General features: G+C 41.1%; 1 protein-coding gene across 2 annotated transcripts in view; it reads right to left on the reverse strand.

Annotated features, from left to right (window-relative positions):
- LVRN (laeverin) overlaps window positions 1-20490 on the reverse strand; it is a 37208-nt gene extending 16718 nt beyond the window's left edge. For both annotated transcript variants that reach the window (XM_050328993.1, XM_050328994.1), the window contains exons 1-10: window positions 19904-20490; window positions 12015-12157; window positions 10680-10819; window positions 8407-8533; window positions 6039-6193; window positions 4584-4697; window positions 1868-2008; window positions 1502-1567; window positions 1315-1380; window positions 92-261 (exon numbers count right to left, since the gene is read on the reverse strand). In XM_050328993.1, the coding sequence (XP_050184950.1) occupies window positions 92-261; window positions 1315-1380; window positions 1502-1567; window positions 1868-2008; window positions 4584-4697; window positions 6039-6193; window positions 8407-8533; window positions 10680-10819; window positions 12015-12157; window positions 19904-20490 (1709 nt within the window). The remainder of the gene's footprint in view (window positions 1-91; window positions 262-1314; window positions 1381-1501; window positions 1568-1867; window positions 2009-4583; window positions 4698-6038; window positions 6194-8406; window positions 8534-10679; window positions 10820-12014; window positions 12158-19903) is intronic.
- Between the last annotated feature and the right edge of the window lie 944 nt (window positions 20491-21434).

Here is a 21434-nt window from a genome sequence, read left to right on the forward strand (position 1 = left end):
AATCAGATCATCAAAACATAATGTCCTAACTGAACAGTTGCCTGAAAAAAACATGGTATAAACATACAATGAAAACACAAGCTAAACATACTTGTTAGGATCAGTACTCCTTCTGTTCTTTTTATTAAGGAATTGTTCCTGTCTGATTGTTCCAGTGGTTAGATTTAATGTTAAAACTGGAAACCCATTTTGGCATGTCCAGGAATCCATTATTTGTTTTACAGATGCTGGCAACTGAACTTCATCCTGTGCATCTATGACCTGCAAGAGAAAGAGAAATGAGAAATATTTATGATAAATGGCTATTTATTGACATTGCTTCAGCAACACTTTGGGAGTCGTTCTAACATATTAGAGAAAATAGCTGCTTAGCAGTTTGATGGTCTTTGATCATGCAAAAAATCAATGTAACAAAGTCCAAAGGACATTTTTGACATTAAAATAAAGCATCATAAGCCTTTTTCAGGAGTTATAAAATACTGAGATGACTTTTCTCACTCTATAAACTGACTGCTAACTTTTCTCTTTTTAGTGTTAATACACTTACAACCCCTGTATGCCTATGATAGACTCGATTTGTTGATTTCTTTCAAATAAAGCTGCCAGGACACAAACATTTTTAAGTGACCTAATGAACAAATTTAATAGTGAAGACAAATTGAAAAAGATACTGAACTAGTGTCCAAACTAGTGTGAATTGATACAGTCTTCGCTGGCTTCAAAGGTGTGACAAACTTGCACATCTGAAATTGTAGGATTCTCATTCTTAACTTAAACCTGAGTCTGCAACACAATAGAAGCCTTCTTTAGAGGGACAGGGAAGTGGATTTAAAAAAGAAAATAAACCTATTATTATCATCTGTGTTCTTAGTCAGATTTCTGCCAAAACCGTCGAAGAATGAAATGCTGAGCTGATGCCCTGGGATCTGTGACGTGTCAGCATCTTTGATCATCAAACCCAGGGCATCACACACTCTGATCTGACAAAACTTAAGCTCCAGAACAAAAGGATATGCAATTCCATATAGGCTTATGCAATCACCACAGAACTCAAAACTCTGCCTGGTTTTGATTCCCCATCCCATCTCTCTATTCTTTGTACTTAGTTCCACTGATCTCAGGTGCCATAAAACAGCTAAATAAGCACTTGAAAAGACATTAGCTGAAAAAAACAGCAAAGCAAACGTTATGTGAGAGGAAGACTGCACTTTGGGATAGGCATATTCTAGTGCAGCCTTCTTCAAATAATATATACATCCAATTTGGACTGTGCCAAACACCAAAGAAAGAATACTAGAGATATAAAATTAGTACCATCTGGATGTGGGTCCAGAGATCATCTTGATTAGCATTTGAGAAGGAAAATTCTTTCAGATATGACTGTGTGGAAACAGAGAAACATCAGAATTCATGAGCAAGGCAAACAGCAATTTGTACAATTTTCATTTTCAAGCTTATAAATCAAGATGAAGGTGTTTTGTTTTTTTTTTTTCAAACTTACACTAAGTGCTCTGATGAACAACTTTTCAGTAAGGAAACCAGAAAGCATCCAGGTTATAGAAGCCCCCTGGAGTAAAAGAAAAAAAGAAGATAAATTAATATTGCAATTATTCTTGCAATATTTTTTCAAACTATATTCCAGAGAAGTTATTCGGGCTACTCCTACACTTCATATTTCACAGGGGTTAAAAATGCTTCCACCATTTCCTGTGTAGCCAAATAGATTTGCAACACCCAATAAATTTGTGTGTGCAGCAGAAACGACTTCTGAATGACAAAACAGTTCTGTTCAACGGTTCCTCTCAAACCTACTTAGTACTATTACTTTAGAATCTGTGAGAAATGGAAAAATTTTATATTTTTTAACCTTGTTGTATGTGATGCTGTCAAATAGAGATGTTAAAAAAAATGATCCTTTGATCTTGTCTTCACTCGCTGACAGTGATCGAACTATTTCATTGTCTTCCCTTAAGACAGTTTGCACAACATGATCATAAAAGATTTTATCCTGCAAGAAAAAGACAAATATAAGTGAGCTGATCAGAAGATACTGATTCTCAGGAAAGAATGTGGAATTAGCACTATTACAAGTTGTTTGTCCATAAGCAACATCCTTTTCCCACACTCTCTTTCTCATGAAGTACAAGGGATGATATACCCGATCCTAATATTTTCCACATGCAGCATCAGTGATCAGAGAAAAAATTGCGTCTGAGAATACCATGGGCTTGAGTCTGACAGAGTCAGTTGCAGTGTAATTCTCAGGGACACATAAGTCAACTATATTAAACCACAAATGAACAAATACTGAAAACCGTATGTCTGAATATGGTAGCGTTTTCCTCCTAAATACCATGTTTCTCCTGCTGCAACCCTGAGCAATAACCTAAAAACTAAGCTGCTACTGAGGGTACCAAGGTTTAGTTATGAGGCATTTTGGCTGTCACCCAGTGAGAAATATGGAGGGAAAATGGCTCCTCATGAGTAAATGTCGCCTACCGTGGTAAACATCTGAATCCCAGTGGAGATCAGTGACAAGTGGTGTCCCTCAGGGCTCTGGTTTAGGACCAGTGCTATTTAGTAACTTCATCAATGACACAGACAAAGGAATTGAGTGTGACCTCAGTAAGTCCGCTGATGGCACTACACAGGCAGGTTCCTTCTAACCTCAGCCGTTCTGTAATTGTAAATGTGTATGGAACACAAAACTGCACAAGAAAGACCTGTATTCTCTGTGTGATTTACTCTGGATTTCCAAGGCAGATCACCTAACTGTAATTTTTCAAATAGAATTACTGCCTGGTATTAAAGTTTGCTTTATGAACACAAGTGTCAGTTGTTGGTTTCTAGAAAGGCAAACTTCTAAATTAAAGGTTTAAAATTAAAAAGAAGTTAAGAATTTATTTCCAATTTAAAATCATCTGGCAGCTTTTACACTTTTCAGTGGTACTGAAATATTGCATTACAGAAAATAAAGTGAGATGCTGTTAAAGTTCAGAGCAGAACATTAGCATATCCCATGATCTAAAAATCCTTCTGACAGAATTTGTTTGACATGCCTTTATTAGTTTCAAATGAAGCATGTAATTAAGTACTTTGGTTAATGAGAAATGGAAACTGGGCACAGAGTGGCTGGAGAGCAACCAGGTGGAAAGGGAGCTGGGGGTGCTGATCGACAGGAAGCTGAACATGAGCCAGCAGTGTGCCCAGGTGGCCAAGAAGGTCAATGGCATCCTGGCCTGGATCAGGAACAGTGTGGCCAGCAGGACCAGGGAAGTGATCCTTCCCCTGTACTCAGTGCTGGTGAGGCCACACCTGGAGTGCTGTGTCCTGTTCTGGGCCCCTCAGTTCAGGAAGGACATTGAGGTGCTGGAGCGGGTCCAGAGAAGAGCAACCAGGCTGGTGAAGAGACTTGAGCTCAAGTCCTATGAGGAGAGGCTGAGGGAGCTGGGGTTGTTTAGTCTGGAGAAGAGGAGGCTCAGGGGTGACCTCATCACTCTCTACAACTCCCTGAAAGGAGGTTGTAGCCTGGTGAGGGTCGGTCTCTTCTCCCAGGCAATCAGCAGCAGGACAAGAGGGCACAGGCTTAAGCTCTGTCAGGGGAGGTTTGGGTTGGATATTAGAAAGAAGTTCTTTACAGAGAGAGTGATCAGGTATTGGAATGGCCTGCCCAGAGAGGTGGTGGATTCACCATCCCTGGAGGTTTTTGAGATGAGGCTGGATGTGGCACTTAATGCCATGATCTAGTAACCACAGTGGGGTTGGATCAAGGGTTGGACTTGATGATCTCAGAGGTCTCTTCCAACCCAGTTAATTCTACAATTCTATTCTATGAAATTGACAAATGGTGTTTCAACTGAGCCAAATACAAAGCAGACTGGATTAGCTGCAGTCACTGGCCTGCCCAGAATAAAGGCTTTTTCTTCCTTCAGAAGCTGAGGGCACTATGTACAGACATTTAGGATTGCACAGGCAAGTGTACCTCACATCATGACTGCAATTAGGAGCAACTATCCACATGTATCAAGAGCTTAATAATGGATGGAGTTTTCTAATATACTATGAGATTTATGCTTATTCCCATTTGGGTGGAACAGGAGGAAATTTTGCCCTGCTGTTGGATTAGGCTATGTGTATTATATTTGCCTTATCTACAGCCAGACATCCAGGGACACAGCAGAGTAAACAGACTGAAAATGAACCAACTTAATTACTGTGTCGTAAAAACATCTGAGGTACGGGATGCTTGGAAAAGAGCTTGGCAGGCAGGGAGGCAAACCATCAGCTACAACAGGACCCAGGAGAGAAATCTGGGTTTGCTACAGGACAGATCTAGAGCAAAACACCATCTCCTTGTCACTGCAGAATGACAGCTGTCCACCTGTCCTCTGCACCAGCTGTAGAAGAGCTGGGTATGATCATGGCCCCCCCACAGGCGGAGACATACCAGGGAAGACTCAAAACCTGCTGGTCTTTCCCACAGGAGTTAAGTTAATAATAGAATTGTTTAATTAAATCCCATCTCCTGCACCTTCCTTTTCTTTGTATGTGGTAGAACTTTGCATGTAAGCATTAGTACTTACCAGTGAAAGCCTGGGGTCAACAAAGATAGCTCCCACGTACTCAAAGTAAGATGCCAGTCCCTCGTTAAGCCACAGATCATTCCACCAGTTCATTGTAACCAGATTTCCAAACCACTTAAATAGAAAGAAAAAGTATCTCAAAATGTCCTCAGTGTGCTCATCTCATTTTTTTGTAGGTTAAATACACGTACTTACGATGAAATAACTTCATTTATTGAATGTAAATTGAATAAAATGCTGGATATTCCTTCAGACAGTAAAAATTCAGTAGGAAAATATGTACCTTGGAAAAAGTCAGAGGTTCAGGGCAGTTGTTTTTAAACTGTCTCATCTACAATTTCATACCAGGAGTGTAGATCTCAGTGCTTTATGTCATTCTTTAAGCATATTTCATTTCAAACACTTCTCAATATAGTTTAAATATCTAAAATATCATATCAGGCTATGATTAAAAGTAAGGCGTTTATCAAGCAATTTAGAAACCCCCACATATTTACATGTTCTTAACAAAATAAAATTGTCAGCGGAATGGTAAACAAAACTGGGGAAATAACCATTTCCAAAAACAGCAAATCCCTACCCTGGCAAGTATAAAATTTCCACAACAGCTGCTGTGTACTCATATTCGGCAGTTCAGATTTAACAAAAACTAATCACTTGTTGATTTATATTTTATTTGCTAATTCTTAAAAACCTCAGCTACAACTTTATTTTAAAACAAAGTTTAGTTAAGTACTGGCATTTATTTTATAGGTTTGCAATAAAAACACTGCTCATCTGAAGGTCTGGAAAGTTACACACCTTGTTAGAAAGGCATACAAATGCACTAGCCAAGCTAAACTCTTTTGCTAGCTTTGTTGACTAAGTGCAAAGAGTTGTTGCTCTGACAAAAAACAGTCAATTAAACACAGTCCATAAAGACATTAAACTGCATTATCATTCCAAATCAAGTAAGAAAAAATTTTAAAATCTCTGTGAAAGCTGGACAAAGTAACAGTTACATTTTAATTTTGTTCTTTCATACCATAGGCTCTTTCTTACAGGAAAAGACATACCTTTTGCAGTATGCACATGCATTGCCATTACAAAAAAATACTGATGAACTCCACTAATTCTCCCACCAGAGTAGTAAGTATACTGTATAGGGGGAGTGCTGTGTTACCCAAACATCCCTAGAGTGATATTCAAGTACTTTGTAAGAAAAAAAATAAGTAGCCCATTAACAGTTTTGTGTGAGTCCTGTGCAATGTGTACAGCTTGTAATATGATAGAACCTTCTTTTAATATTGTTTTATTGGCAAAACATAGGATTAAATAGGCTTTCAGTACTCTAATGCTTGCACCCCCTACTGTTAAATAATTATTTTGCTTCTACTAATCAGTGACTGCATCATCAGCAACTGGAAGGAAAGAATGTCATAGATAAATAAATGCACAGAATTTTTTACCACATGCCTGGTGTCCTAGCTCATGTGACACAATTAAGGTAATCATTGCCTTTCTGCTTGTGAATTTATCACTCGGCAGGTACATCAGTAATGGTTCTTGGAAAGTCATTAGCCCCCAGTTTTCCATACCACCTGCTCCAAACACAGGCAGTGCAACCAGATCTAAATTGATTAAAAAAAAAAAAAAAAAAAAAGGTATCTTTAACACTTTGAAAAGAAATTGATCACATGATTTTAGTTCTCGCACTAGTTCAATATCCAGTTAAAGGATACTACATTTTAGTAGCTCTTTGTGGTATTATGTTAAAATTTACCAGTGGTCTCTGAAGTTTCTTCTTGTCACACTTTTCACCTGTGATTGCCATTGTTTCAGGAAGCCACATAAATTCCCACAAAGCCCAGATCCATACTGTATCTTGTACATACAAATGTTCTGAGCGAAAATGAAGGCTAGGAGAGAATATATTCACTGATGCTGCCAGAAATCTTTTTCTGTGAGTTTCTTCCGCGTTTGGGTAAGATTATACTTACCTTTTTCTTCAGGCTAACAACAGATTACTTGCTCTTGCAGCTGTGTGACTAGAGGTATCCTTTCTACTCTTCTTTGAAAGTGCCTTAGAAACATCATCTCTTTGTTTACACAGTGTGACTGTTACCTCTGTTCTGCCCTTCTGCCTTATGTACAGAGAACAGTTTTTCATTTCAAATGTGAGAGCTGGACAAAACTTCAGGGTCTCAAAGGAAGAGACTGTTTAAACAGTTAAAACTTGGCAGCAAAGATCAAAATTTGGAAAAGGTATGCAGAGCATTTAGAAGCTAACACAAGCTTGTATTCCAAACCACGGAACTATGAGAAAGCTCCAGTCCAAAAGCTAGGCAAGTGTTGTAAGCATGGTGCTGAACTCCAGCACAGCCAGACTGATCTCAGCTACATCTCATCCAGAGTCTACAGCAAAAGTATTTCACTTTTGGTGAGGTAGCCGTCATCCAGCCAGCTTGCAGCAAGAGAGTTCCCTTATAACTGCCTTAAAATCAGGTGAAGACAAACCCTAAAAGATCCCCAATTTTAAATGTGTTTATTCTTAATTTCACATTCTGAGTTTGCAATTGAAATCTCTAGAATTTACAAAAAGCTACTCTTGGTTGATCTAATCCTACTGATTTTTATGCAAAACTTTTAAGAAAGACACTGGGAAATCCAGTGGATATCGCAAGGCATTACAGTCAGGACTGTAACAGTATTACAGCCTCCTACGAAACTGAAATCCTTCCTAACAGAAAGTCTACAATACTGTTCTTCTACTTCATTTTTGTACTTTTATATCAATTAAGTAATGTGTCAACATTTCTGATAAACAAAAGAACACAAGCATGAAACAAAATCATCTACAGCCCTTGAGTAGCTCGTATGATTACTAAGATCAGAAAATTTAATAAGTTAAGACTGCATGTAATACATTTTTCATAGGAAGGGTAGTGAGGAATTATGTAAGTTAATAGAAATACACTGGGAGATAATACATTTACACAGACTAAAATTTATTTCTTTCAAATGCCAAAATACAAATTTGACAGGTCAGCAAGTTATCCAGTCAAGAAAAGAAGGAAATTCTTTCCACACAACTCTGGAATCTGCTAAAATCATGGACAGCTTCAAATTTGTTTCAAGTAAGACCTGCTTTCTGTGCTCTCAGTATTCTCCTAACATCTATAAAAGAGCCCATTTCCCCAGAATATTCATGCTGAAACACTTGGGAATTCAAGTGCAAGTAACAAACAAACTGTACAGTGAAATTACATGATGGTGTCCTTCTTGACTGACTGAAGCTTGACATAACTGACTTACCTGATGTTGATTTTAAGCAGAAACAATGTTTTCCTGCAGGACTCCTTTTTTCTGGGGAGGAATGTGCAGGAGGAACATACACCCAACTCACAGGTAAGACAGGGACATACTGAAGAAAATAAGGAATGCTTGGGGGGGACACATGTTATTACAGCAAGCATGGATTTACTAGGAGGACATAAGAACTACAACATCCTTGCATGTTATGGTCTGTTCATCCCAGAAATAGCCACATGATTGAAATACTCCTTTCTACCCACTTTGTTCTCCCAACTGCCCATTATTAGGAAATTATGCTTTAAAAGAAAAAGCAGGATGTGAAAGTAAGAATGCTGAGTTACAGGTTAACAAAAGCCATGATGCAGAAAGGAAAATTCAGTGGGTTAAAGTTCAGGTGGTGTATTCAATGGTAAGCTGTAAAAGAATGTAGTAAGCTGTAAAGGAATACTGCAAAAGAACACATTGCTTCTCTGAGTGCTATATCATCAGCAGCCACTTCTGGTCCATTTCAGAAAATAATTCATCTCACCTGTCTTTGGCAGAGGGTAGCTGATGTTAAGTACATCTTCCAGAAATGAAAATATTGGGCCAGTGATATTTAAAGCATAGTCAAGATACCCATTTCTAATTGCTTCTTTTCGAGCCCAAATACGTATCTGCAATGAAAAGTGAAGAGTTCTTTTAAACAACCCTCATATTTTCATTCTCGTTTCTCTTTTGTGAATCACTGTTGAAAAAAACGCTGTCTGTCCACACCAAACAATGCAACAAAGCTTTTAATTTATTCTTTAAAAGAATCGAAGTTTTGCTGGGCCTAACAAAATGTGTTACAGATCCGGATCCTGCTAATATCTAGAATAGTTTCGGTTCTTTGAAAGGATGAAGATTTGAATACAACTATATATACATTGCTGGAACAAACAAACTCATAGTTTTTCTTTTATTAGGTGGAAAATACTGTAAAACGATGTAGAATCACACATCTTAAGCCAATGTACTCCAGCCAGGCAGTCTGGGTGACAAGCTTTCCTTTAGTCCACCTAATGAGAGAGAAATGGACTTCCAGAGAGCATTTGTGGTACAAAGATACACATCTCTCCTCTTGAACTTTTTCACAGCCTGAAATAGACCACTGGCCTCCCTCTCTGCTAGGGAGAGCAGATGACATCTGAGCAGAGAACATCTTTACCTCCGAGTAACAGAAACCACAGCTGTAAGCAAAGCTTTCCCCTCCTCCGCCCTTTTGTTTTGTCACAGTACTGGAAAGGACAGCTCTTTGCTAAAGAGTGATGAAGTAGGCTGACAAAAGGTTTGTCTCCATTGTATATCTCTGAATGAAAGACTCCCTCCACATGCCTATCAGCTCAAAACCTCAACATTTCTTGCATCTAAATGCTATACATGGTCTCACAAGGAGCTGCACGGCCAAACACTAAGAGCACAGTTGGGAAGCATTGGGATTTAATTTATAAGGGGAAAAAAAATTAGGCATATTCAGCCAATGGCATCTCCTCAGTCTTGGAATCCCTTTTTTCAGCCAAGGCTTCAGAAGAAATTCAAAGACCAGACCACTTCATTTGCAAAACCTAAACATCTTAAAATCCTAATCCTAGCTTTGAGTTATAATACTCCTGTTTCAGGTTGGAAATTACTTAGCAGAAATGTCAAAAATAGACACAAATGAATATGCTCACACAAATATTGTGGAGGCATAAACTGAGCATCTCTGTCTAAAACCAAGGGGTGAAATACTATCTTCTTCTATCTCACAGAACACAGGTGGTGCCTCTTCCCTTTGCATAAAAGCTCGTTTGAATGCTCTGCTTTGTTAACTAGTCAGTACACATCAGCCCAAGAAAAAGGCACCACTGTCATAGCTGTAAGCATCCAACATGTTCTACACAGAAGGTGTCACGTATGACATACCGAATCCAAACTCCACTTGAAAAAAGAGCCAATACTGTGCTTCCTATGTGATCTGTGCACTGTCCTCTCATGTTGTCCCACCTTTCCCTAGTAGGATGACAGTGAACTAACCAGGCAGTTTTCTCATTTATTAGGGAGATCAAGTAAATGCTACCTTTAAGAGCTTTGTGCTTGAATTTACTATTTATTTTGGAACAACTTGATACATCTTTTGCCTGTTGACCTTGACTAAAAGAAGGAAAAAGAAACAACTGATGCCAAGGTAGTACATTTTTTTACAGCTTCCCACAAGAAGCTTTGGCCATTGTACAGTAAGAGCAAAACTGAATACTCACAGATGAGGAAGCTTCAAACACAAAACAATGACTTCTGGGGCCTAAAAAATATGACCACTATGGAATAAAAGGTTAAAATACCAGTATACAAAATGCTTGGAGCACAATATTACTCCTATTGATGTCATGGTGCTGGTCCTCAAAACGTCTTGAAGAACAAGGCATCTAATGTCAGTATTTTGTCACAGCGGTGGAAATGGATATTTTTTCCAACTAAGATGGCTAAGAAAGTAAGAAGACCTTGAATTGTGACCAGTACTTTCTGCAGAATAGCCGCTCCAAATTTTTATAGTACACAGCCCATACCTACTTCTGCAGTTGTGCGAAATGAACATGACAAGACAATAAACTAATTGTCCTAAAGGAAAGTTTTCTGCAGAAATATCTACAGAATAAACATTAGCAGTTTTACCACATAAGCAAATAGTTCTGGAATGGAAAACACAGTTAACATCTGCAGTATCTTCTAAAGCACATGATGCACCGCAGAGCCAACTTTTTTTGTAAACTGCCATAATGTGTTATGCAGTCTTATAATTACCTCGTTTCCCCGCTCCGTTCTGGTGACATAATCAAAATCACAGACCACAAAGGCAGTCAGATAAGTCGACATTTTCAGTGAAGTGTTAAATGTGGTAACAGTCCACAGGCTTCCATTTTCATCCTTCATTTCAGATACATCTGGAAAAAAAAAATCAAAAAATATTCAAACCAATGCTTGTCCATAATAAACAAGGAATTTTATGTTTTCTTCAAGTTTTTTTTACTTCAATATGCTGTATTCATGCACTAACTTCATATGTTTCTGACAGAAGGAAGGCAGCCAGACTTGTTGCTACTGACACGTATCAGAGTTGTGACCTTCCATTAGAACACCAAAAATCCATTCTGGAGCTTCTTAAATGAAGTCTTGGAAGGATATCAAACTGTGTCAGTTTGAAGATGTGAGCAATCTGTGGACAGTTACCCCATGCTGTATATCTCTAAAATTTCTGATCTATTATAATTCAAATACAGGTCATGTGTGCTAAGAATTATGAAATACTTATGAAATATCAGATACTTATGAAATATCAGATACCTTCCTTCTAAATAAGAGGGATATGGACAGGATTCTCAGGGGTAGAAAATGCTTCCAGTCATTCTCAAGAGACCCAATCTATATTCCTTAGTTACTTATCTTCCATTGCAAATGGCTGAAAATTATTTAGTTGAAAAATAGAGATTCATGGCATTGAACTGCAGAAAAAGAACTTTCAAGAAGAAGGCAAGAGACCCAACAGATTTCTGTAGGAGTACTAATTTAGAGAATTTGTTTGGAACCTTATACCCCACAGACATCCCACATGAGATTCCAGTAAGGGACAGGAGGAGTGTCTTCAGAGTATAGTGCACTTTTTCTTATTCTTCACATACACAGGAGGCTATAGTGTCTCTGCCTGGTAAAACAATTTTTTTTGTATGTTGTAAATCTACTTAAAATCTATTTAGAATTAAAGGAGTCCCTTGATGTCACAAATACAGGCCTTGCATACTTGGGGCTGCCGTTTTGTTTTTACAGGATGTCATATGGTGAGACACACTGACTAAGCAGTAAATACCAGGAATCAAACCCTTTGCAGCCTGCAGCTGCCAGAGGAGAGCACATCACAACTAACAAAACTATTTAATGGAACTATTGCTATCAGAAACATTATTATGAATAACAGAGTCCAAATGTTTAAGTTCATAGACATGGATTTTGTATGCCCTTTGAAGACATTAGCACATGGACAATGTACTGTATCAGATGACATGGTCTGCTCAGAGAAATTGCACCCTTTTAAAAAGTAATTTAGGGGGAAAAAACCCATAAGTTGACTTGATGTTTACCTACCAATAGCAGGCATGTTGGAAAGAGCCACAAAACTTGGGTCATGGACAATTCTGATATTAAATGTGGCCTTCATGGCAGGTTCATCAAAACATGGGTACACTCTCCTGGCATACGTTGGTTCCATTTGGGAGGCAATGAGCATACTATATTAAAAATACAAGTAAGATTAATCCAGCATGCTACAGTGATCAAAATCCATATATAGCACATAAAGACAACAAAACAGAAAAACCAGGAAGTGAATCATGTAGATATGCAGATTTGGAAAAAGTTCACCTATTATTTAAAGCCATTACTAAATCCCTGTGCCCAACAGCCAGTTCAGTTTGGATGCTTGTGTAGAAAAGCAGTCTTTTAAAATTAGAACTTCCCCCCCCACACACAGGCCTTTTCCAGATATCATATTTTAAATATTTGAGCTTTCCTACTTTGTTTATTAAGACAGAGCTGATTGAAGTTTTGCACACGGCAGACCAGTGCTCAAGAGATACAATGCCCAACTTTAATGTCATAATTAGAATATTTCTGTGCATCTACTCCTCTCCTTAATGCATGCAGTCTTATTAATTAATTAATTAATGTTATATTTTAATTCAAAATAGTAATAACTGTTAGTTAACTGTGTATGCATGCACTTGCACTCTTCTGCCAAATCCAATAGAGAAGAACCCCTGTGAAAGCAGCATCAGCTCTGTCCCAGTACACTGGCAAACCCAGAATAATATTCAAAAGAACCCTTTTGTACCTTATGCTAGGGAGCTTTGCCTCAGTTGCCTCTCTGGCACACTGTGATGGATGCACTCCTCCTGTTTGAACTAAGTAAACTTTGGTCCAGTCTGACGATCACCAGGTAGATCTGACCAAAGTTAATCCTACTGTGTGAGACTGCCAATAAGAATTCAGCAGAAAATCAAAACCACAGTTTTGCATGGAGACTGGATTGATAAGTGGAGGAGAGTGCAGTAATAGCAGAAAAACTGACTACAAATCAACCACTTTACTGTAAATATCTGCATCTATGAGAGTCTGTTGAGCTCTCCCTCTGCAGCATTTGTCTGCAGAGCAGTCATCTCCCCACAAGGAGGTATGCCTCTCAAGATTACCCTTGAGGCTGAAAGACCTCTTGCCTGACATCAATAAGTTGGTGACATTTTTTGCATTCATGCAACAGTTAAGATACATGTAGGAAACTTACACAATAATCTTTGTATGCTTTAGTACAGAGCACTGACTATCAATCCATCTGTACACCTAAATTTACTAAGTAGAACTTGACAAACTACTTGGAGAGATCTGTTGGAGTGATCTCTGACTCTTCTCCTGCAACACACACTTGCTGGAACCAAAAGATAAATCACTGTACCATATGGTAGAAGCTTCAAAAAGTTGTGCATCTGAGCTGTTCACGTAAGGGCATCCTTATCAAGAATTATTAAAAATACATGTGCAATGGTCCTCAAAGCTCTATATGTATCAGCCAAGTAGTAGCCAGCAGCTGGGCATACAAGAATGGCATAATCTCGTGTTTCAGTGACCTCAGCACTGACACAGTGAATGTTTTTCATCTGTAGCTGAGGTGTTCCCTGACAGTGTATCCACACCAGGTTCACAAATGCTTGTTCTTAGCACTGAGACACCCCAAGCAAGCCAGGAGCCATCAAGATAGCATTCATACATTAAGTAGCAGTATGTATGAGTCAGATCTGCACTACATAGTGGAGTAACAAATCAGGACTACCCTAAAAGCACAGCAAGACTGGGACTAATTGTGAACTGTAGCACTGAACCATGTGCAAAACTTAAGGCTGCTTGTTACAGCATACCCTTTTCTTGAAAATTTAAATTAATGGATCAGCTTTTCACTGATATTTACTTTTACTTGATCACTTTGCGTCACTTGCATTGTGTGTGATTTGGCCCAAGGTACTGAGTCATTAGCTTCCTACTTTCACTGACCAGAGTCAGAAGTGCTTTCCAGCAAGTTCCCAAGGCTAGCCTCCTAAGGCCCTTTTCTTTTGAAAGATGTTCTGGTGCTGGCATTTTTAATAGCTGTGCTATTTAACTCTGCTCAAGGTTCATCAAATAACCAGTGCTGAAAGTGTCATTGCCTCATCTACATCCACATTGTTGATGTTGGGCTAACTGAGTTAATATCTACAGGATGACTGTGTAAAAGTGCTATACTCTCAAAATATGCTACGTTTTGCATTTAACAGACATACCTGATGCTGTACTATAATATAACCCATGACCAAAGAACCCACAGACCACATGATGACTATTGAGACTACAAAACCTATATTGAAGTGAGGAATAGCCTGAGAAAGAGCAGCACATTGTATTTGACTCTTGACTATCAGTACAGGAAGATTTTCTTTATGGACCTGATTCCCCGCAGAGTCAAATCTGTGCTGTGCCAGCCACCAGCTGCCTTGCTGAATGCAGCTGAAGCTCCACCTGAGATAAAAGTAGCAACTCTTTTCCTTTATCCTGTTCAATGATGGAAAGTGACAAACTTCTGCCAGGGTTGCACTGGAGCAGCAAAAGTGACAGGCCACTTCATCTAGGAAATAAATCCTTGAAAATATCTCCTTCCTCCCATGGAGCAAAGTATGCTTTTGCTCATTACTTTGTGCAATCAACTGCAGCTTGCTTCTAGGAAACACTGATTAAATCCATGATTGTGAATTCCCCCGCATCAGTGCCATCACTGCCTCTGGAGGCTCTGTACCGTAGCAACTGATACAGGCACTTGGCAATTTGCCCTCAAGAAATTCTTGTTCAAGAATACAAAATACTATATAATAGGCAAAGGCAATGTCACAGAATCATAGAATCAGCTGGGTTAGAAAGGACCTCTGAGATCACCAAGTCCAACCCTTGATCCACTACCACCACAGTTACTAGACCGTGGCACTAAGTGCCACATCCAATCTCATCTTAAAAACCTCTGGGGACAGAGAATTCACTGGTTCCCTGGGCAGCCCATTTCAATATAAAAGAATTTCTGTAAAGAATCTCTCTGTAAAGAATTTCTTCCTAACATCCAACCTAAACCTTCCCTGGCACAGCTTGAGACTGTGCCTTCTTGTCTTACTGATAATTGCCTGGGAGAAGAGACCAACCCCCACCTGGCTACAGCCTCCTGTCAGGTAGTTGTAGAGAGTGATGAGGTCTCCCCTGAGCCTTCTCTTCTCCAGGCTAAACAGCCCCAGCTCCCTCAGCCTCTCCTCATAGGACTTGTGCTCAAGTCCCTTCACCAGCCTGGTTGTTCTTCTCTGGACCTGCTCCAGCACCTCAATATCCTTCCCTGAACTGAGGGGCCCAGAACTGGACACAGCACTCAAGGTGTGGCCTCACCAGCGCAGAGTACAGGGGAAGGATCACTTCCCTGCTCCTGCTGGCCACACTGTTCTTGATACAGGCCAGGATGCCATTGGCCTTCTTGGCCACCTGGGCACATGTGATAAAAAAGAAGTATGAGGACATACTAAATGTTTTTCAGCAGGACTCCAAATATAAAAGAAAAATGGGAATGTTTCATGCATATTACACAAATAACTGTGTTTAAAACACACATTACCTCATATCATTTGTCAGAATAGATCATAGTTGGAGCTTTTTTCTTGTCAGTTGGTTTGTTTGTTTTGGGGTTTTTTCCAAGGTTAGGGTATTAGCATGAACTGAATCACTAGCAATTTTTTTTACACACTGCAGTATTATCACAAAACAAATTACCCAAAAGGAAATCACTTTTTTAAAAAGTCTAACAATGCCCAAGCAGACAAATAAACCCCTCCCTTAAGTCTACAGTTTTGCACATGGATTTTATTTTCCTTTCTCTTAAGGATCATATAATACCATATGATACTTTCAAGTAATGAGAAACAAACAGATAACAGGATCTCTTAGCCTAGGTATTAGATAATTTATACTACATAGGTTCTTATTTTTTTCAGTTCGTGTCTGAAAACAGAAAAGGAAAATGAGGAATACATTCTGCGTAGTACGTGAACGCCTAGTTGATGATGTTTCACCTGATTAATAAACCAGGATAACTGTAAATGAAATGTTTTATTTGATGCAAAAAAAGGAGGCATTCTAAAAATGCCTTCTCATGAGTTATTTTTCATACTGACAGTATAATTGGTATTTGTGTTAACATCTTTTATATTTAATTTCTTTGATTTTACAAACAATATAATTAAACTGTAAAGCAAACCCTGAAGTGACTAAAAATAAGGGAGTTTTACAGGGAGTAGAATATTGTTCCCAAGACCCAAATATTTTTTCAGGTGAACAGTGCTTGATACTAACAAACCCAAAGGAACACCAAACATCTTACTTGTTCTGATTTCTGTCCCATTCCTTAGATGGTCTTACTCATAGATTCATAGAAAACAGAGCTAAGAAGAACTTCATATCCCCTGCTCTAAGGCAAAATAACTGCACTAGTGCTGTTCTAACCCCTCTGCCTTCACCCTACAAATGGTGAAGAAGCAACCAATAAAAACCAGTGAAAATATTGTGTTTGGATATTGTGTTTCAATGCCTGTTAATACCACCCTATCTAGTCAAGTATTTTATAGAAGTTGCACAGAACATACGAAAAGTGGCTACCAAGTAAAATTTTCAAAGAATTTTGAAACGTTGACCTGAACAGTGACCTTCTTACAGCCTGCACTCCATGGTAGACCCCACGGGAACCCTCTAATCCCGAAGCAGCACCCATGAGCTCATCCACAGCTGTGCAAGATCTCTGTGCTGAATGACAGAAACAAAACTCATGGATCATGTAAGTTTGAGTCAGCAGTGCTAGAGAAGAAGAGCAAAGGTGGTTTCTGTATCTTTTTGCCTACCCAGATCCTGATGTGGACTATCACATCTATGTGCAGAATACTGATTCCTAATTTCAATAGGAAAGTCTTCAAACACTTAGTGCAGGAGGAGTGGGACCATCTTTCCTTTTCACTTCCTTTGCTCCTGCAAGCAGTGGAGATGTGGGCTATCCATTATCCATAACAAGTTCTCCCATTTTTCAGAGTTATCTTTTGTGTGTAAGACCTGATCAGGTGGGCACTAAAAATTGTCAAAAGCAGTAAAAACATATGCAGTCATCAATATTCAAACTGATAAATAACAATTTCTGTGTTGAAAAGTTAGCAAAATTGGAGCTTGGGTTTATTAGGTTTTCAACAGAGGCCAGGTTAGGACTTTTGAAAATAGCTGTCTCTGTGAAACCACCTTGCCAGTGTACACCAGCTCTGAGTTGGAGAAAAAACAGGGAATGATACTTCATGTCAGCTTGCTCATTCTGACAGTCTACCAAGAGCTATGGGGATATCTGACTGAGAAATACGACAATGCCAAAGTCCAGGTGGAACAGACATTTCAGAGATTTCTCATTAGGATGTAGGTGCCTACCAAACGCTTGCCCTTATCTGCTTAAACTCTTCTGAGACTAGAGGTCTCTAGGGTTCCACAAGCACAAACTACAAAACCCACTAAGACTTCTAGTGCATGCAAGAAATACAGGAGGCTGTACTACCACAGGTAGATGTCACATTGTCTCTTACAGCTGGAGGTTTGAGTGAGGTGCTGAAATCAGAAAACTTCTGCAGGAAGCTGACTTTTGAGGTCTATTGAAGACTGGTACAAGTCACCATCTCTGCTGGAGATGGAAGTTTCCCTTACAGAACAGTAACTGGGTAAGTGGCTTTGTACTGATAGCCAAAGGGCACTGAATGTTTTTAAATCACTCCTGATCTATGCAATCCATTAGAATTCAACTTTTTCCATTGTTAACAGCTTGACAGAGCTTATATATCACTCAAAACCTACCTCCTCCAAAATAAGAATGCAAAGCCCCTTAAGTGTTAGTGGACCCCATCAGGTTAGGAAATGGCTGGTTAAGTGGTGACTTTTAATTCCTACTGAAGGAAAATTAACAAGGTACTTCTGTATACTCTCAATTCAGAGAAAACCTTTTTTAAAGCAGAAAAAATATGCAAAATCCATTCAAAAATATAAGGAACATGAACACAAACAAGTAACAAAAATGATACATTATATCTGCCATCAATGGATTTCCTTTGATTTATTCCATTGTCTAACTACCACTGTCATCTCTTTAATCAGACTGTAGTCTCACATTTCATTAATGATTCATGATGAGCTAAGAATGAAATGGGACTTTTGTTATAAACTCTCTGAACAAATGGAAATTGAGCTATACACATTATTTGAATTATTTAAAATTTATTTCTTATTTTCTACTGTGGCAGCTGGCAATAGCTTTTTTCCCCCAGATATTCTGAATTTTATACAGTCTGAATCAGAAAATGTCATAGTCTAATTCTGTGTTTCCTAAACAGGACCTATTTGAATTAATACACCATCAGAAAGCATACTGATACAGTATTAAGTAATTAAGGCTTGTTCCTTTCTTATAAAATTATGTGAATTAAGAAAATTGTTCTAGATTCTCCTTTCTTCAAAAGTTGCATAAATAATCCTGTGAATAATTTTCAGTCAATGAAAAAACAGAGACCAGAGAAAAACAGAATGTGCTTCCTAAAATACTTATTACCATACTGCATTTTTCTCCAAGGCTTACCAACTTATCTCCTTTCTCTTTAGGGGGAAAAAAAAAAAAGTCCATCTAAGCTACATTTTCCACATGTGGTAGACACTGGTATTGTGATTTACACAAGAGCTGGCAGCTAAAAAGCCAGCTTGTTGCAGAAAAGCCACACAGTCCTCCTCCATTTCAGTAACAGCTATCAACTTCATTTTGTGGTTTCATGTTACAACTACTCATATGGAGGCTTGCATGTATGGATCTTAAAAGTAACAGCATATTACCTCATTGAACAAGAAGCCTACGAACTCACGAATTTTAGTGGACCCATTGATAGGGTGACAGATAAAAATACTTGAATTTAACTACAGTTTACCTTTTGATGCACTGATTGCTGCTTTAATTATTAAAAATTAAATAACTTTTAAAAAAGCAATTTGTCTGTCTCTTCTTTAAATTCCTATTTTGAGAAACTTGTCTGTCACTAGCAGTATTTACATTATAATCTTAATTTTCACTTCTCTTAGCAAGTTTCATGTCCAGAAGCTGATAATTCAATACACGTTGGGAAGATTTAATATTTAAAAAAAAGAAAAAAAGCATCCTAATAGCACTCCCTACGGATATCATGGATTGTTTGATGGTAGCCAGACAACTTCATGTGAATAGCACCTACAAAGTACAGGTGTTTAAAGCAGTCACCCACCCTACTCCACCTTATTTCTGAAACTGCATGTGATCGGCTTCTCTAAACTCATACCCAAATACACAGACAAAATCCTGGGTTCTTGAGAAAGACGTCCTCCCCACAGATACAGGTTGATGAGATGAGGAGTTGTCGGTATTACACAGACACGTGTGGGGCCGTGATGAAGTTTCTGAGGTGGACTGCGGCTCCCAGGAATTGGGCATAGGAACTGTCTGCCCCCCTAGCTGCCAAAGGCACTGAAAGCGAGACCAGAAACTGTCCAGTCGGTGCTGCGGGTGAAGTCAGCTGCCGAAGGGGAGACAGGGCAGCATGGTCGAAGCTCTCCGGAGAGGAGAACGACCATCCCGGAGCACAGACCGGCCGGAGTTTTTGGCATCGCTTTTTGCATCCCGCGATGCGCTCCCGGGGAGGGGCAAGAAGCGACCGCCTCTCCTGCCGCCCGGGCAGAGAGCGGCTCTCCCGGTGCCTCCCAGCTCGGTGCCAGCTCCTGCAGCTGCGTCCCACAGCCTCCACGCCACGGGCCGCCTCGACGCGGGGCCGTGGGAGCTCCGCTGCCGCTCGAAGGGGCGCGGGGTCCGCGGGGCGGCCGCTGCCGCCTACCTGCTCCGTCCCCGGTCGGTGTAGCGGGTGAGGAACAGCCCGACCAGGTCCTCCTCCAGGAGTCCCTGGAAGCCCAGCTGCAGGACGTATTGGCTCCCGGCCCGCATCCGCCCGCGCAGCTCCAGCACCGCCACCTCGTCCTCCTCCTCCTGCCGCAGCCCCGCCACCTCCACGGTGGCGCCCGGTCCGGGCAGGGGTCCCCGCACGGCGGCCCCGCGGCTCCGCAGCCCGGCGCTGTGCAGCACCGCCGCGTCCGTGTCCTGCCGGCACAGCACCGTGATGTTCACCTGCCCCCTGAAGAAGAACGGCCCGGCTTGGCCCGGCCGCACCCGCGGCCACAGCTCCAGCTCGTAGCGGAGCGGCAGGAGGTGGCAGGGCAGGCGGCGGACGGGGCCGGCGGTGGGAGCCGGTGGCTGGGCGGCGGTGCCGGGGGTGGCGGGCGAGGGCGGTGGCGGCGCCGCCTCCTGCCGGCAGCGCCCGTAGAGAGCGGCGAGCGCCAGCAGCGCGGCCAGGAGCGCCAGCAGCAGCGCTGCCCCCAGGGCGGCCGCCCTGCGCCCCACGTAGAGCCCGGCACCGCGGGCCCCCATCCCAGCTCTGCGCCCCGACGGCCGCGGCCGCCGCTACTTACGGGGTGGGGCGGGAGTGAGCGCGCCCGAGGGCGGGACGCGCCGGGCCAGGGGAGATGGGTTCCCACGCGGTGCCGGGAAAACCCCTCCGCGGAGCGCTACTCCGGCGGGGCGGGCTGCCTCAGCAAGCAGCCGACCAACCGAGCAGCCGCTCCTGAAGTCCGAGAGAGGGGACATGGCAGGAGGTGCGGCTGGGCAGCGATGCTGGACGGCTGATGCTGGATGCCGAGTAAGCCGCGGGGATGAGCGATCACGGCGCTGCCCGGACAGGTGGCACTGCCGGGACCGGACTGCCCCTGGGCTCTCTGCCGGAACAGAGCGCAGGTCGGCAGCTCGGGGCTGCGGAAAGCCCCGGCACCGAAGGCGGCCGTCGAGCCGGAGATGGGGACTCTCCGCGCACCGGCCGGAAAAACAGTAAAAAACACTAAACCCGCACATATTTCTACTTTTTTCACCACCGTGGAAAGAGAGCATTTACCAACCCACAACTGTGCATCTTTCTCCTGGTGGTAACATACATATCAGCAAATGTTAGAAGTGGGAAAATAGTTTGCATGCAGTGCTAATCATGTGAGTAGCTTCTGCTGCAAATATTAGTTTGTCCCTTCTGCTGAACTTAGTTGCAAAGTTAAGACATCTGAATGACATGTTCCTGGAGGTGAAGATGCAGGAGGTTCTGGGCCAGGACAGACACCTTGGCCACAGCAAATCAGGCACAGTTTTTTATTCAGGCCGTGGCACAGATAAAATCCTGACCTTGGACTTGTATATATATAAGAGGCTTGTATTTAAGTCAGAAGGCTCTGGTACATATCTGAAGGTAGAAACAAATCACCTGTTACAAAGGAAGTCAGACAGCTCTGTTGCTTTGAAGGGCACCAAAGCATTTGGCAAACTTTACTATC

Source organism: Myiozetetes cayanensis, unplaced genomic scaffold (genome assembly GCF_022539395.1).
Source record: "Myiozetetes cayanensis isolate MyiCay16 unplaced genomic scaffold, myiCay2020 scf4, whole genome shotgun sequence".
In the NCBI taxonomy this organism is placed as follows: Eukaryota; Metazoa; Chordata; class Aves; order Passeriformes; family Tyrannidae; genus Myiozetetes; species Myiozetetes cayanensis.